We start from the raw sequence: 18,472 nt of genomic DNA, 5'->3' as shown, positions 1-18,472 counted from the left end.
TACAAAAATGCCATAAAAGTAGCAGATGAGGAACCAAATGTATGTATTTGGCTTACATTACATCTAATCTGTTGTGATGGCTAATTGGGAGGGTTTGATTTGCTCTTCCAATAGCTTATTATTATCATGATGCCTTTGTCTTATTTTCTTCTTGTCTGTGATTTCCCTATTTGTCTAAGACTAGGTCTTCTTATCTTTTTTTTTTTTTTTTTTTTTTAGGAGCACAGAACTCTACCAGTATGACTAGCATTTGATAAATAACACCAGGACTTGAACTCACAGTTCAGCAGTGTTGAAGAAGGGCCCACTCTGTGCATCTCTTTAGCTACCATGGCTGCCCCTTCTGCTGTTGTGCCCTTCTCAGTGGTATCACAGCCACAAGTAAGTAACATAAGGGAAGGGAAAAAATTCAATAGTCATTGCTGAGCTTTTGGATAGGATTCTTTTTTTTTTTAAATTATTATTATTATAGCTTTTTATTTACATTTATATGCATGGGTAATTTTTCAGCATTGACAGTTGCAAAACCTTTTGTTCCCATTTTTCCCCTCCTTCCCCCTATCCTCTCCCCCAGATAGCAGGTAGACCAATACATGTTAAATATGTTAAAATATATGTTAAATACAATATATGTATACATATTGGATAGGATTCTTAAAAGTATGTAGCATTGCATTAAAAAAAAATCTCTTAAAATAATCATTTGGTATGTAATTAATTTTTTTCCACTAAAAAAATTGTAGTTTATAAAAGGAGATGCCATTTAGGGCCAGTAACCAGCAAAAATAATAAATGTATAAACTTTCTAAAGCAGACCTATATTTATATTATATTTAATCATAATTAGGAAACCTTGATTTTTTTAAAAATATTTTATTGATATTTTCTGTTTCTTATACCACCCTAGTCTTTTTACATATTCCTTAACACTAGCACTCCCACCTCCCATCACAGACCCTCTAGGTGACAAATAGCATTTTTTTTCAGAGAGAGGGAAAAAAGTCAGCACAAGTGATTTGATATATTGAAAAAGTCCAAAAATGTGTGTAGCACCTATGGACCGCTGACCTCCATGAAGTGATGGGTGGGATTATTTTCTCATTTTTCTTCATTTGAATCTCATTTGATCTTATTTTGTTTCATTTACTTTTGATTTTTTTTTTTTTTTTTTTTTTTTGGTATGTCATTCTTTCCATTTGCAGTACTTTGTGTATTGTTTTCTTGGCTCTGTTTAACTCACTCAGCATCAGTCTATATAGAGCTTTCTGTGGTTCTCTTTATTCATTACACACATTTCTTATATACTGTATTTTATGTACCATAGTTTGTTTAGCCATTCTTAATTGAAGGGCATCTACTTTATTTCCAATTCTTAGCTATCACAAAGCGTACTGCTATAAATATTTTAAGAGTTGAGTTTTTTTTTTCTTTTTTGAGAGAGAAGCCTTGGTTTTTTATGATTGGAATGCATAACTAATACTATTGATTTCAAACTTAAGACAGCTTAATTTGCTACAAGTGGAAAGATGAGGGTCAATATTATCTGTGTCTTTTAGATTTCACTGGAATATCTGAGAGATAGATATCATCTACTAAAAAATTTCCCAGTGTTACATGATTCTTTTAAGCTAATTTATCTGTATATAATATCTAAGGTTTTCCTTTCATTATTTTTCTTTTACTTTCATAACAAATAAAATCTTTGACTCGCAAACAATTCTTTTTCAAAAGATACTGAAGTTATAGCAAATATATATCGGTAATAATTCAGGATTGAAAAGAAGCTTAATGTCCTTTTAATTCATATTCTTAGTCCAGCCTGACCTTCCTTTTGACCTTTCTTAATTTTTTTCATCTCTGTGTATACAGATGACTTTTTAGTATTCTTCTTCTTAGCTGCATTGTTGTTTTTGTGAGGATGTGCACTTTTTATGTAGGTAACTCCTAACATAAAACCTTTCCCCACTGATACAGACAGATATCTTTTTACATAAGGGCATTGAGAGGTTAAATGAGTTGCCTAAAGTCACATAGCTAATATATCAAAAATAGTACTATTTTTTCTTAAGTTTTGAATTCCAAATTCTTTACTTTTGGCTTTCCTGTTCTCCTCTCCCTGATATAGATTGTACATATACACGTCTTTATTAATTACTTCTCAGAGACAACAAATTCTGTTATATGCCTATATATGAGACTATATTGAAAACTGTGATCTTTATCCTTTTCTCTCATGCCCAACACAGGTTCCCTGAGCAGTCAGAACTTTGTTCTAAATGATCTGCTCTGTAGGAGTGGTTATCACTAGTATTTACTCCCAGATAGTAAAAGGAAAGTGAGTTGTTTTTGCATTTTATTCATTTGACTTTTGTTCATTGTCATATAATCCCTTTTGTTTATGTACATAAGCTTTCAATCTCTCTGCAGGCAAATTTGTGAAATAACAATTTACACTCTAACATCAAACTTATCTTTTAAAATTCCTGCTTTCCTTGAGATTGTTAGAAACAGAACAAGATGAAAATGGGAAAACTACTAGCAATCTTGTTGGTCCATGAATGATTTGTAGGCCATGTTTATAGATTGTTTACTTAATGTTAATTTTTGTAAAAATGGTGCCAATGGCACATCCCATAATATCATGTTAACAAGACTTTAGATAATTTTGCCTTGTGCAGGCCTATGGAATTAATATTTATTGGCTAGTAGTTTGTTTTTGTTTGATCTTTTTTCAATTGTGTCTGACTCTCTATGTTGCCATTTGTGGCAAAGATGTTAAAACGGTTTGCTATTTCCTTCTGTTCATTTTATAGATGAGGAAATTGAGGCAAAGATTAAATGAATTTCAGAACTTGCTCAGCTGCCTTCCTAGTACTCTAGTTTTACTATTTTTGCTTTGTCTTAAAATTTTTAAAAGTTTTATTAACATGCTTTATTTTTATGTTGCAAACATTCTAGATTATAACTTCTCTTTGAGAAATCTCATGTAGCAAAGTAAAACAAGAAAACCTAATTATACAGTGATCTCTTGTGAAAATGCATGCAACTTTCCACATCTGTAGCACCCCCTTCCCAACCTATTAATTGTTATTTTTTATTATTATTATTACTAGCAACATAAATATTTTCTTTCACTGCTATCTACTATCCCTTGGAGAAAAAAAAAACCCTCGAATTTCAATTTTCAAATTTCAAAAGAACTTTCAAATCAAGTAAAACAAATTGCCTCATCATATGTAGTCAAGTATAATGTAGTACAGTATCCCCTCTGTTAGGAAGTACATAGTATAATTTACTATTGATCCATTGAAACTGTGGACGATGATTGGTCCCTCTCAAAAAAGAGCTACTATAACAACTTTTATGGATACTACTTTCACTTAGCTAAGTGGTGCAGTAGATAGTGTTTCCAGCCTTGAGTCAGAAAGACTCAAGTTCAAATCCAGCCTCCAATACTTCCTACTTGTGTGAACCCGGGAAAATCACTTTTCTGTTTGCCTCTTTTTCCTCATTTATAAAATGAGCTGGAGAAGGAAACAATGAACCATCTCCATATCTTTGCTAGAAAGACCCCAAATGGAGTCATGGAGAATTGGAGGAGACTGAATGACAAAGAGTTGCATAACAATGATAATATCACTCACCTATTCCATAAAAAGAATAAACAAAATCAAAGACCGGAACTTGAGCTGTTGTTCTATGCTTAATTTCCTGTGTTTCATATCCAGGGTAAGATAGAGTGGAAAGAATGAACATTGGTTCTAGGATGTCACCACTGAAATTTACCACTAGTGATCTTGGACAGGACACTAAATCTCACCAACTTTAGTCTCCTAATGGTGAAATTAAGGGGATTTGACCAGATGACTACTAATGTTCCTTCAATGACTCTTATGTATTGATTTCAGAAAGATGTAAAGAACACAAGATCCAGGATCAGAGGACTTGGGTTTCAGTTTTGCCAGTTACTGACCATCTGTATACTCTTGAGTATAAGACTTGTTTTTCCATCTGCAGAATCAAAAGATTTGGTCCCATTTAGCTCTATTGTGCTGTGTCACATATGTCTCTTGAATCCCTAGTGTTTCCATTCTACCACACAGATTTTAATGTGCATTGAGTGCTTGTTAATACTCAATATATATTCTTAAAGCAAATATATTCTTAAGCAGTTTAAGAATTTAATTGACAAATGATCTATTTTCTAATAAATAACCTTTTAAAATAAGAATGACAAATAGTAACTCATTTGAATGTTAGAGTTTAAGTGACTTGTCCAAAGTCACACAGCTAGTATGTGTCTGAGGAAGAATTTAAATTCAGATCTTCATGTTTCTAGGTCCCTCTATCCACAGTGCTTACTTAGCTGCCTACACATATACATATGTATGTGTGCCTGTGTCTATAAATGTACATATGGACACATGTACACACATTTTCCCAATAAAAGAGTAAGCTATTTGAAGTCAGTAACTTTTCCTTTTTGTTTTTTAATCTCCAGTGTTTGAAGCTTAATACATATTTGTTGATTGATTAAAGGAACAATCAGTAATCCAATTTGGCTGAAATAGAGCATTTATGAAGAAGATTGGCTGGTAGAGTAGGCTGGCACCATTGCAGAGGACTTTAAAGGCCAGGCTGTTCATATTTTACTTTAGAGGTAAGAGGAAACTACTGAAGATTTTTAGCATGATTAGAGACACAGTTGGGCCTGTTTCTTGGGTGACTTTAGAAGTTGATTGGATGATGAATTGGAAGAAGTAGAGACTGGAAATAGGGAGACCAGTTTGGAAAGCTACTCCAAATAGGTTCTCAGTCTTGTGAGTAGAGAGAAGAGAGTAAAAGTGAGGAATGTTTGACATGAGATAACTTTTTTTTCTCTAAAGTATTTTATTATCCCAAATACGTTGCGATGCTAAATAATATAAAATATTCCAAAGAGAATTTTCAACATTCATTTTTGTGAGACTTTGTGTTCCAAATTTTTCTCTCTCCCTTACCTTTTCCCTTCTCAAGACAGCTAGCAGTTTGATATAACTTTACATACGTGCAATTCTTTTAAATACATTTTCGTATATGTCATGTTATATAAGAAAAATCGGAACAAAAGGGGCAAAAAAAAGGCAAATAAACAAAAAAAAGATGAAAATAATATGCTTTGATCCACATTTAGTCTTCATAGTTCTTTCTCTGGATGGGGTTGGCATTTTCCACCCAAAGTCTATGGGAATTGTCTTGAATCATCACATTGCTGAGAAGAGCCAAGTCCATCACAATTAAGCATCATATGACCTTGCTGTTACTGTGTACAATGTTCTAAGGTAAAATAGATATGGTTTTGGCAGCTGAATGACTTTGAGATGAGAGAGGACTCATAGCTGACTCTTGGTTTGGTTATTAATGTAGATATCTGTGAATATGGTTGTGCCATCCATAGACCTAGGAAAGTTTAGATTTTCACCTAGCAGTTTGAAATATGGATGTGTTAATTATTCTAATGATCCCTCAAATATTAATTTTTGGGGTCATTCACTATTTCAGATTATTCTGTAACTAGAAAATCAAAGGATTTTTTTAAAAAACATTCATTTGTTTTATAATTTTGTTAAATTTGCTTCCACACAGCCTTCTTTCCAGAAGATAATCTGAATCTGCAGAGTAAAATTCTGTGCTGTACTCATATGGTATTATATAGAAATTTAAAACATTATGAAAGAATAAAACTTCCTTGTGATGGCATGGTGAAAGTGAAAGTGAAATACTCCATTGACTAGGAGATAATCAACTGCATAGTTTAATGTGTTGGAAGTGCTACTTTGACCATATATTTATGGATTGGAGGCAGTTCCTACATTATAAACTTAAGAGAATTTTACAAATTAAAGTTCAAAGTTCAAGTAGTAAAAATTAATATAGATCTGAAAGTTGGGGGAATCCATACTTTAGGTCAGTTTTCCCTACTATCTATGTACTTTAAAAGTATTTTTTAGAGAATCATGAAATGGGAGGGTGATTTCAAATTTATTTTTCTTGTGGTTTTTTTTTTGGGGGGGGGAGGAGAGGTGCTGTATTTCTTTTACAGCATGACTTACATGGAAATGTATTTTGCATGGCTACACATATATAATATGTCAAATTGATTACCTTTTCAATGTGGGGAATGGAGAGAGAGGGAGATAATTTGGAACACAAAAATTTGAAAAAAATGTTAAAAATTTTTAATATAATTAGAAAAAAATTAAATAGAAGAAAAAAACAATGATTGAAATGCTAAATTAAAAGGACTTTCATGGGCTGTCTCATGTTCCAACCACATTGTCCAACATATGAATTTCTCTACACCAATCCTGATAAGTAGTCAGTTAACTTTGAATGGAAGGGTTGAACTATTTTTCTAAAGACTCTCCCAGCTCCAACATGCTATTCTTTATATATTATAGAATGCACAAATTTAGATGGAGCATGAGGTTTAGTGGGCAGCTAGATGTGCAGTGGATAGAATACTAGATTTGGAATTAGGAAGATTCATTTTCCTGAATTCAAATCTGGCCTCAGACACTTCGTAGCTGTGTGATTGTAGGTAAGTCACTTAACCCTGTTTGCCTCAGTTTCTTCATCTACAAAATGACCTGGAGAAGGAAATGACAAACCACTTCAATATCTTTGCAATAAATTCCAAATGTGGTTATGAAGAGTCAGATATGATTGAACCAATTAAAAAACAACAAAGTTGTTGTGTCTTAGTGGTATTGGTAGAAGACTTGGAGTTAACTGAAACATGGGTTCAAATCCTGATCCTTGCTAGCAGATTGACAAAGCACAAGTCACCTACCTCTTTCCTCTTGAGACTTTTGAGTCTCATTTTACTCATCTGTAAAAAAAGAATAATGTTAGCTTTAATCATTGTTTCTTCCAGTAGTTGTGTGATTAAATAAGGTAATGCATGCAATGCCTTTGAACCTTGAAAGGGCTATATAACTATCAGCTGTATTTCAATGGAAGCAAATTTAATCCTGAATTTTTCTTCTTTTTCCTGCTTAACCAATATCTTCTTTCTTACTATTGCCTGGTTAGTAGCCATATGGATTAGCATATCAAATCAAACTTTTGTTTTCAGTATATTTATCCTATTAAAAATTATTTAGGATCTCTCCAAAGCATTTTTGTTTATCTGGATTATATTTATAGACATTTACCATATTGGAAATAAAAACTATTTTTGAATCTGTAGACCCTCTAAAAGGGTTTCAGAGATCCCCAGGATTCTCTAGACCATACTGTGATTAGTGGATAGCTTGCTATTCATTAGATGCAAAACTAATATAATTAGTTACTATAATTAGGCCCTAAAATAGCCTATTTTGCTGATAATGATCAATATAAGGTGATGTTATTGAGAAGTTTTTTATATTTTTGTTTATAATAGCCTTTTTGTTTATAATTCAGGCTGAACAAACATGAACTCACAGCATGATATTAAAAAAAAAAGACTGAAAATCATCTAACAGCAGCAACAATAACAACAACAAAAGCCTTTGTTTTTGGCTTGCTTGCTTGTTTGTTATTCTGTATGTTTTCTAACAAAGAACCTTTTTTTTTTTTTTAGCCAAGGCCACCTAGTGCTAGATATAAATTAATTAATATAAATAAATAGCCTGAATTGTTTTGAACAGTCATGGAAAAGAAAGCATTCATTGTCCCTCTTCTCTGCTAGCAATTCACTTGCTAAAAAGATATGCTTCATGCTTTGAAACTTAGCAGGCTTCTGTGCCCTAATTTACACTCTTTGCTAGATTCTAAAGGGTTTTTAGATTCCCATGCTGAGAAAACATCTTGAGTTTCTGAAAATTAGATTAAGTGTACTTAGTGGGCTTTGACATAAGCTGCCCACATAAAGGCACCTGAAATAGTAGTGGCAAAAGCTTTGTGTGCAAAGTTTACATCAGATTCCACTTGTTTAGTTTAATTTGAAAAATACTTCAGAGTTTTATTCATTTCATTTAACAAATGAGTCTTGCAGATGGATTTTTTTCCAATGTGACAATTTTAGTTGGCAAAATCTTCTCTAGTCAAATTGACACTCACAATTGTCGTAGTTAGGGTGTAGTTGATTGTCATGAGCAACATTAATCTTTTTGCACATATTCCATTTAACTTTTTGCTAAAAACCACAACTTCTTTCAAATTTAAGGTGGATGTGTAAAACCGTAAGTGTTTTTAAGATATTAAGAGATTTATAGAAATTCCTTTGAGTTGTCAATAACTGATTTGCAACTTAAAATTCAAGTTTCATGCTACAAAGCAAATATTAAGTACCTGCCACCAGTTACTTAGATGCAAGAATAAATTAAGACACGTTCCATGGGACAGCTAATTGGTGTAGTGGATAGAGCATCAGCCCTGAAATCAGGAAGACCTGAGTTCAAATGTGGCCTCAGACTTAACACTTCCTGTCTGTGTGACTCTGGGCAAGTCACTTAATTCCAATTGCAATGGGGGAAAAAAAAAAAGACATGATCCTTGCTCTCAAGGATCCATTCGTTGATTATAGCCAGGAGCATTTGGACAAGTGAAAACAAGATATGTATGAGGAGAAAAATAATAAAATAAGAGGGCATGAAGTTGCACAGTATTATGAGCAATGTCAGGAAGGGAATAAGTATAACATGACATCTTGTACAAGCTGTCATTTAGTCTGGTCTTTTTTGCCATAGGGTTATTGGGTATCAAATTCAGTTAACCATAGGATTAGCATCAACAGTCCTAGTAAAAGTATCTTTCTGTGTCTCTTAAATATTATTACACAAATGAATCTCTTGGTATAGAGACTTTCTTGCTATTCATAGCATCATAGATCTATAGCAGGAAATATCCTCAGGGGCTGTCTAGTCCCACCCTCTTTTTTTTTTTTTTCTTGTTGTTGACTTTTTGTGACCCATTTTGGGTGTTTCATTGGCAAAGATAGTGGATGGATTTGACATTTCCTTCTCCAGCTTATTTTTGAAGAACTAAGATAAATAGAGTTCAGTGACTTGCCCAGGATCACACAGCTATTCAGTGTCTGAAGCCAGATTTGAAGACAGGAAGATGACGTTCCTGATTCTAAGTCCCATTTTCTATCCATTGTGTCTGCCTAGGGCCTCGCCCCTCATTTTATAGCTAAAGATGGTGAGGCTCAGGAAGATTGGGCCTCATTTATAGAAGGTAAGTATGAAGCACTAGATTAAGTATGCGGATTTAATCCCAGAGTCTGTTTGACTATTTAATGCTGTGTTAAAAAAAAAAAACAAAAAAACAAAAAACCAAAAAAAACCAAGCTTTTCTGATTGCTAAGCACAGTATGTGGGATCTTTCGTTTTAAGGATCTGATTTAGATTAAAACATTCTGCTTTACTTCCAATCTTTACCCTAAACACTGATTGGTACATTCTAAAAGTCACTTATTCTATACACCTCTTCATGAGAAACTATTATTTTATTAATGAGAGAGATAACTTGGTACTTCTAAAAGATAGCATCAGTAACTGGAATTCCTCTCTGCAAAATACATCAACATTTACTAAGATACTCTCTTTTAAAAGATTTCAGGGCTGAATTTGGGAGTAAAAGTTTTTGGAGGAGACAGTGGACATCTATTTTGGAAGAAAAACATTGTTTCAATTATTAGTCCTCTTCCTCTTCCATGTAGTGGAAAGAACATTGAACTAGGAATTAGGAGGCCTAATTTCTGCTTTCAAATCTGTTTCATATTGACTACATGACCTTGAATACAGGTATACTGGGTTTCAGTTTCCTCTTTAAAATAAATGGATTTAGACAAAACTCTTTTAAATACCCACCAAGATCTAAGTACTGTAACTTCCATTCTTTTTCTCTTCTTGTTTCTAGCCAATTAATTTAGACTTCCATGTACTGATTAGATTATTATTATTATTATTATTTTACTGAGGCAATAGGTTAAGTGACTTGCCCAAGGTCATACATATAGGAAGTGTTAAGTGTCTGAGGCTAGATTTGAATTCGGGTCTTCCTGATTTCAGAGCTGATGCTCTATCCACTGTGCCACCTAGCTACCCCTTGGTTAGATTATTTTTAAAAAATTTAAATGTAGATTTTTTTTAAAAAGAGAAGATTAATTATCTACAGATATTAAAAGTGAGCTAAATGTAATAACAAATTACAGGCTGCCCAATTACAAACAGATTTTTTTTTTCAAAAGAATCATTATTTTTGAAACAACCAATAAATTATAACAAATAATATTAATTACAATATGTCTATACAATGTGAAATAATATTAAATTAAAATCCTAAAAGATCCTTCTTTAGACATCTAGGTTCATTAATCATCAGGAGCAGATACAATAATTATTACTTTTCTCATGTTAATGCTGTAACAGGTTATGAAAAGGTTTATGAAAAGGCTTAACAGGTCTTTAAAAAAGAATCATTATTATTAAAATAAAACAGCCATTTAGTTGTCACACACAATAATTGTTACAGTATATCTATATAATATGAAATAGTATCAAATTGAAGTTCCAAAAGATCCCACCTTTGACAGCAAATTTCGCTAATCAGCAGATCTAGATACTGTTATTATTATTATTGTGTCGATGCAATAACAGTTGACGAAAACATTTAACCAGGCTTTTAAAAAAATCATTATTATTAAAATAAAATAACTGCTAAATTATTATTGTATGTCTGTATAATATGAAATAGCATCAAATTAAAATCCCAAGAGATCCTACCTCAGACAGCAAATTTCAGTAATCACCAGGACTAGATATAGTTATTATTATATTACTGATGTTGATACAATAACAGTTAATGAAAAAAGTTTAACAGCTTTTTAAAAAATTATAGCTATTTATTTACAAGATATAATGCATGGGTAATTTTTCAGCATTGACAATTGCAAAACATTTTGTTCCAACTTTTCCCCTCCTTCCCCCCACCCTTTCCCCCAGATGGCAGGTTGACCAGTACATGTTAAATATGTTAAATTATAAATTAAATACAATATATGCATACATGTCTAAACCGTTATTTTGCTATGCAATTATTGTACAATTGTACAATTAGCCTGTGAAGGAAATAAAAAAATGCATGTGGACAGAAATAGAGGGATTGGGAATTCTATGTAGTGGTTCATAGTCATCTCCCAAAGTTCTTTTGCTGATGTAGCTGGTTCAATTCATTACTGCTTTGTTGGAACTGATTTGGTTCATCTCATTGTTGAAGATGGCCAGGTCCATCAGAATTGATCATCATATAGTATTGTTGCTGAAATATATAATGATCTCCTGGTCCTGCTTGTTTCACTCAGCATCAGTTCATGTAAGTCTCTCCAGGCCTTTATGATATCATCCTGCTGGTCATTTCTTACAGAAGAATAATATTCCATAGCATTCATATACCACAATTTATTCAACCATTCTCCAATTCTCCACTCAGTTTCCAGTTTCTGGCCACTACAAAGAGGGCTGCCACAAACATTCTTGCACATACAGGTCCCTTTCCCTTCTTTAAAATCTTTTTGGGATATAAGCCCAGTAGTAATACTGCTGGATCAAAAGATATGCACAGACAAACAGATTTTAATTTTTTCCCCTTCTCTCCATGTCTCCACCAGTTCCTAGCATAACATATCACATATATCAAATACATAAAAATATTTAAACATAAAATTATTATTGAATATATTCCCTTTTTAAAAATTAGGGATATACTAGAAGTAGATGTCTGGAAGTCATCATTATATAATAAAGATAAAGGAAGCAATCTATTTTTTCATGACTGACTGTAAAAATATATAAGTTTAGTATTCAGGAAATGCTTTGGTTTTGGACTAAAGGGACTAAGTTTGATATGAAGCATTCTCTAATTATCATGAAATAAACAAATTCCATTAACAAACTATATTCTGGTTGATCTGATAGACCCTCTTTTTGGAGTGATCCTGGATGACAATTCCAATTTTTTTATCTTCACATATGGAATTTGTATTTGCTAGATTTTTTTTTTTTTTTTGTGATACATCAAAAAGTCTGTCAAAGAAAAGTAAACTTAAATCAGTGCTATGTGTATATGGAAAAGTACGAAATGGTGCCAGGAAAAAATATTTGCAGAGGTAAACACTGAACCATCTAATTTATTCCATCTTAGACTCTGTTTTCTATTAAATCCTAAATGCCTTACATCAGCTAATGTAGTATAATTCAAAATAACATTTTGCTTATTGGTAAAGGTTAACCCATCATTTCCCTCTTTATTCTTTTGCTTTTATAAACTTGAAGTAAAATTTGGAGGTATATCTATTTTTGACCCAAGGGTGCGGTTTGAGTGTGTCCTATTCATAAGACAAAATTATAATGATGTCTTGGGTAAGCCACAAATGAGACCTTCTGCCTTTCCTTTTTATTTATAGTACAAACTTTCTAATTGTTTTATTCCTTTAATGAATTTTAATGAAACTTTCTTCTATCAGCTCCCCCAATCCATTTCTTAAAAGTTATATAGCTTCCTTTCCCCCAGGCTACTTTTGTTTTCTTTGTAGTTATCTTATAGTGGCCAAATACTATGAAAGGCCTACACCCTATTGGTCTTATGGGCTATCTGTGGAGGTGGTAATTATAGCTTCCAATAGGATTTCTGTCTTTTGTGGATTATACCTTGCTGTAATAAGACTGTCATACTCTCTATCAGTCTTCATTTGATACATGATTACTCTGCTACTTGCTTATTATGTAGAGGTACCTAAGAAGTTCCCTTAAATTAAAGTGCTAAAATTGTTTAGTTAGAAAGTTATTTTCACAAATAACTGCATGTGCTATTTGTGCATTTTTGTACTTATACTCTGATATTTAAGCCTTATCCTAAAACAGAAGTCATCAGAAATATGTTACTCAGTAGAATTTATAGAATAAAGCATTTCCACATTACAGAACATCAAAAAGAACTTTAGATCTTAGATTTTTAAAGGATAGGCCATCCTGCAGAGGAATTTTTATCCTTGGGGTCCCTGAACTTGATTTTTAAAAATCTTGTGATAATGCAATGTATTTTATTTTAGGCATTTAAAAACATAATTCTGAGAAGTGGAGGCTCCATATTCTAAGCATGATCAAGAAAACCTACTTTAAACCAAGTTTTTCATTTTACTGGAAAGGAAATTGAAGCTCAAAGGGTTGCAAAGTCAGGTCATATAGTCATGGCAGAGCCAGATCTAGGACTCATGTCACCTACATCATATTTCTGTGCTTTTTCTAATACATAAAACTGATTTCAAACTCATGTCGTAAAACTAAACCTTTATTAGCATTATTTATATAAATTATATATATATATATATATATATAGTATTTTATTTAATCTTGGTTGGGAGGGGAAGGGGATTTCTCCCCAAACATCTTTTTTTTTCTTTTCCTTTAAAAATTTTATCTTTCAATTATTAAGAGTATATTTTCTCTCCCATCAATACCTCCTCCCACTGAAAAACAGCTACAGTAAATAGAAATTAAACATTTTTTTTGTAAGCATATATGTAGAGTTGTGCAAAAAAGATTCCTGCTTTGGTGATGTAGTATGCTTCATCTTTGCCCTTTTGGAAACATAATCGGTCACTTCATCTGTAAAAGTCATCCGTCTTCCACCATTTTTTTTCTTCTCAAAATCATTTTGTCTTTTGCTGCTATTTAGGGATTTCCCAAGGAACATTAGAATTTGGCTTGTTGATAGATCTCTGAAAGAAAATGAAATGGCTCTCAAATTACTCACTTAATAAAATATTAATCATAGTGAAGACATTCTTTTACTTGACTCACCCCTTCTCTGCCCCCCCCCCAAAAAAAAAAAAGAAGAAAAAGGAACAAGAATTTATGAAATCTTTAAGTTTCAGGCATCATGCTAAGTGCATTACAAATATTATCTTATTTTATCCTTATGACAACCTTGTGAGAATAATAGTTGTGATCCTCATTTTATAGTAAAGAAAATTAAGATAATATCTTGCTCAGAATCACTCAGCTAGTAAATATGGGTGTCTGGATTTGAACTCAGGTTGTCCTGACTCTAGACTCAGCTTTCTATGACTACATCACCTAGCTACCTACCTGACTCATATCCAAGCCTATATATAATGAAAACAATTCTTTTCCTCTCTTGTAGGCTTTTATATTCCTTTTGGGGAGCTATACAATTCTCTGGACTTTTAGTATTACCCTGGGATTGAGTAAGGGGATAGCATTTAAGGGTAACTAGAGAATTTACTCCTGTCCTTGTACCTACACAATCTGTAACTTACAGTGTAGTAAAAGAAGGTAAAATTCAGGTTTGCTTCTCTATTTCCTGTTTTTAAATGATACTGTTCTTCATTTCTAGCTCTCACTCAGTCCAGAAATTCATCACCTTCTCTCTGGAAAACTTGGTCCAGGAACTCTTTTTCTGGACATGATTACCTGAACATGGATTTGTTTCTCTAGAGAGGCTCTGTGACTGGGGGGCATCTCCAGTAAATGCATCTGGCTGACTTCTTATAGATCTGATCTCTTAGCATCTGCACCTCAGCATCCCTTGCCAAAGCCAAGTCCAAGATTGTAGCTTAGTGCAGGTGTCAGTCTTCTTCAAGATGAGATGATCTGGATCAGGGCAAGAAATTCAGACCATATTAAGGGAGCATCATGAATATCTGAACAGATACATCAAAGGACTCACCAATGAGGGCTCAGAAACCTCAGGATAATGAGTGGAAAGATAAATTATGTTACCTTTGTGACTTGGAAATGTTGTAGTGATTTCTGAGCAATGGATGCATATAGTTAGAGGAAATGAAAACACAGCAATTCCTTCCTCATCATTATTTTCACAACTTGACATAAGAAATTAAATGGGAATTTGTTGCAAAGGCTGTGGATGGCACAGAAAAAGTTCAGAAACTCAGAAATGCATAAAACATATGCATAGTTTTGTATAATACCAACATATTTTGTCTTTTAATACCATAATAATTCAGACTTATTCTCCGATACAAAAGGAGGACCAAAAACTTTTATATGGATTTTCCATATTGCAGGGGGTACAATACCTCTAACCCCTGGCATATTGAAGAGATAACTGTACTAGAATTAAGGGAAATGAGAAGCTATTTCCCCTCAGAGTAAAGGAGGATTGATGAGTTTTTACACAAAACAGAAAAACAAAAACTGATAAGAAGCCAAATAATAATATAGTTTTCTATAGTTGAGTATCTATTGAGTATCTAGGCGTGGTCATATTCTTTTTCAAGTCAGGAATAACTCTGGAATTTCTCTGATGGGAATAATTTTCCCCATTTACCGCATAGTGAATGTCATTCAGGGATATTATGTGGATTTGACAAGTCAAAAAGGGTTCTCCAATTTTGAGCTTTAAAGATAATTCTCTTTTAAATAGGTATAGGCTTTATGAAACAATCAGTTAGGTATCAAAGGGAAAATTAGAGAGCCATACAGTTTGTATTTTCCTTAGATCTTAAGAAAATGGACTACAGCTTTCTGGTAATTCAGGTAGTTTTGAGGAAGAAAGACAGTACTTTTTTACTTCTCTGAAATATTAGCAAGAACTCTATTGCTTTTAGTGTAATATGAATTCTTATGAGCTCAAATATTCTTTGGGAGGAGTGTCTATTTTGAGGCAGTGTACAATCTGTTAGTGAATCTATCTAGAAAATGTTAATGAAAAAAGACTAACTGCCTAAAACAGAAAAGCCTACAATTTCAAATGGTAATCCCAAAATACAAGAATATTTGAGAAACTATTGTGAGTGGAGGAATCATGGAAAGCAGGGAAATTCTCCAAATGACAAGGGATAAGCAGATTTTAAAAAAGAACAGGTTAGTGATCAAGAGATAATTCTAGAATAGATGATTAAGCAGATAGTGAGGTCTTAGAAAGATATGTAGTTATCATCAAGAGCTGACATACATTTAATAAATCATATTGTGCCAACAATCATACCTTGCCAACCTTGTTTATTTTTTTATGATAGGAGGATTCAAGAGAATGCAGTATGCTTAATAAATCTGAATTTTTGGATATTTGACAAAGCCTTTCATGGTATAGCCAAGTGGATTTTTAATCAGATTTTATACTTATGTATTCCAAAAGAACATATGCCAAGAGAAAGCAGTATGAAGAATTCAGACTGATCTAGAAGTCATAAATCTGAGTCCCCATTTTGGTATTACCATTTCACTTGGGATAATTTGCTCAAACTCTCTGAATTGCAATTTTCTACTTTGTAAAATGGACAATTGATGATGCATTGGATAAACCACTGGGTCTGGAGTCAGAAGGACTTAAATTCAAATTTGGATCTTAGACACTTTCTAGCTGTGTCACCCTGGACAAATCACTTACCCTGTTTGCCTCAGTTCCCTCATCCGTAAAATGATCTGCAGAAGGAAATAGCAAACTACTCTGCAAGAAAGCTCCCAAAAGAAGTCATAAAGATTCAGATATTATCAAATCATTAAACAATGACAAGTCTATAAAATGGGGATGATGATACCTGAATTACCCATCTTATTAAGTATAAGTGAGGAAATACCTTTATAAAAATCGTATCATAAATATTAGTAACAATAATAATAGTGGATAGTAATCCTGGAGGAATATTTTTATAATCTGATTATATGAATACTTTTAATAGTGACTTAGATGAAGTCATTAATTTGCCCTTGAGGAACCTATATTTTCCTGGAAGGATAAAATATATATAAATAGATATATACAGGTAAATCCAAGGTTCAAGGTTGGATGAAACATTTAGAACTGGTCCAATCTTGAAGACAGAATTCAAAAAAAGTATAGGTGAAGTATAGAGTATGTTCCTTGGATGGAGGGAGAGAACAAGAAGCAGGCAGGAATCAACTGTGGCTGAAAGGTAGGCCAGAATCAGTGAAGAGCACTTTAAATGCTAGGAATAAGTGCGCCTATTTTATCTAGTGCCAGTAGGCAGACATTGAAGGTTTTTGAGCAAGAGGGTAAAAGATTCAGATTTATGTCTTCAGAAGATTATATGTGGATAAGATTGGAAAAGGAGACATCCTGGAGATAAGAAGATTAGTTAGAAGCCTATTCTAATAGTCCAAGCAAAATGAGGGTAATAGAGATAAGGAAATAGATGAGACAAAGTTGTATAGGTAGAATCAATGAGATCTGTCTTCAACTAAGCTTTAATAATCTCATTATACATTATTCCTTTTCCCAAAATGTACATCTAAGCAAATGGGCCTTTTCTCTCTTCCAACGCATTCCACCTACTATTTGCCTTTGCCATCAGCCATTATATGTCTGTAATTCATTTTTTCCTCAACTATGTCTATTAGAACCTTGCTCCAAAATTTAGCTCATTCTCCATCTTCTACATGAAGACTTCTGATCCTCCTTCACTGATAATATCCTATCTCCCTATATTATTTTGTATGTTTTCTGTAGATAATGATACATGCACACATTATCTCCCCTGATAGAAAATAGCTCCAGGAGGAGCTGTTTCATTTTTATTCATGTATCTCTAGTATTTAATTTAGTGCGTAGTATATTGTAGTTGCTTAAAAAAATATTTGTTGATTGGTGGTGAAAGAGAATGAAGAGTCATATGTGAATTTGAGTCTACAAATGTATATATTTTAGTAGAGCCTTGTGGAAATAGGAAAGAAAAAAGGATATGTTTATGTTGGGACAGAGATGAAGATCTTTTTTGGACATGCTGAACTTTAAGATCTCAATGGAAAACTGAGTTGAACATCCTTATTAGACAGAGCTGGCAAACTGGAATTGTAGCTTAAGATTTGGGGTAGATGAATATACTGAATGGTTCCTGACCATACCCAAGGGAACATACAAGATCGTCAGGGAAAAGAATATAGATGTTCCATGATAGAACAACTCTGAACTTCTACCTTAGATCCATTCTCTTGACAAAGATGACAAAAATATAAAGTGACAATGGTTGAAAGTTCTAGGGAAAAGAGGTATATTAACATTCATTTGGTGAAACCATGAATTTGTCCCAGCCACTCTGGTGTACTATATATTCTGCATATTTTTCCACCTAGAAAATCATTAGAACTATGGAGTCCAGAAAGTTCAAAGGAAAAAAAAAAAAGAGTTCATATATACAGAAATGTTTATAGTACCTCTGATTATTCATCTCAAAATGAGAAGTTTCTTCTACATTCATATCTATGATAGTGTGTAAATTTTAGCTATTATTATTACCAGAATTATTTTTATATTATACTTTTTAAATATCATGACAAATATTCCCACATTACTTTGTGTCTTTTAATTTGAGCCCTGGTAAAGAATTGTAATTTTCTTTTGTCATCATCATCATTTTCCCAAGTCATTTCTTCATGTATTTTGATTTAGTATTGCTCATTGACTTTATGTTATAAGAGGAGATTTAAATCAGGAAACTGCC

The 18,472-nt window shown here is 32.9% G+C and overlaps 1 protein-coding gene across 2 annotated transcripts in view; it reads left to right on the top strand.

Annotated features, from left to right (window-relative positions):
* LPAR1 (lysophosphatidic acid receptor 1) overlaps positions 1-18,472 on the top strand; it is a 137,476-nt gene that overhangs the window by 46,970 nt on the left and 72,034 nt on the right. For both annotated transcript variants that reach the window (XM_051962602.1, XM_051962609.1), the window contains exon 2: positions 220-381. In XM_051962602.1, coding sequence (XP_051818562.1) covers positions 331-381 — 51 coding nt within the window. In that variant the 5' untranslated portion in view covers positions 220-330. The remainder of the gene's footprint in view (positions 1-219; positions 382-18,472) is intronic.

Source organism: Antechinus flavipes, chromosome 1 (genome assembly GCF_016432865.1).
Source record: "Antechinus flavipes isolate AdamAnt ecotype Samford, QLD, Australia chromosome 1, AdamAnt_v2, whole genome shotgun sequence".
Classification (NCBI taxonomy): Eukaryota; Metazoa; Chordata; class Mammalia; order Dasyuromorphia; family Dasyuridae; genus Antechinus; species Antechinus flavipes.
Note: the sequence above shows the minus strand (reverse complement) of the source record. Positions and strands in the feature narration are given on the sequence as shown.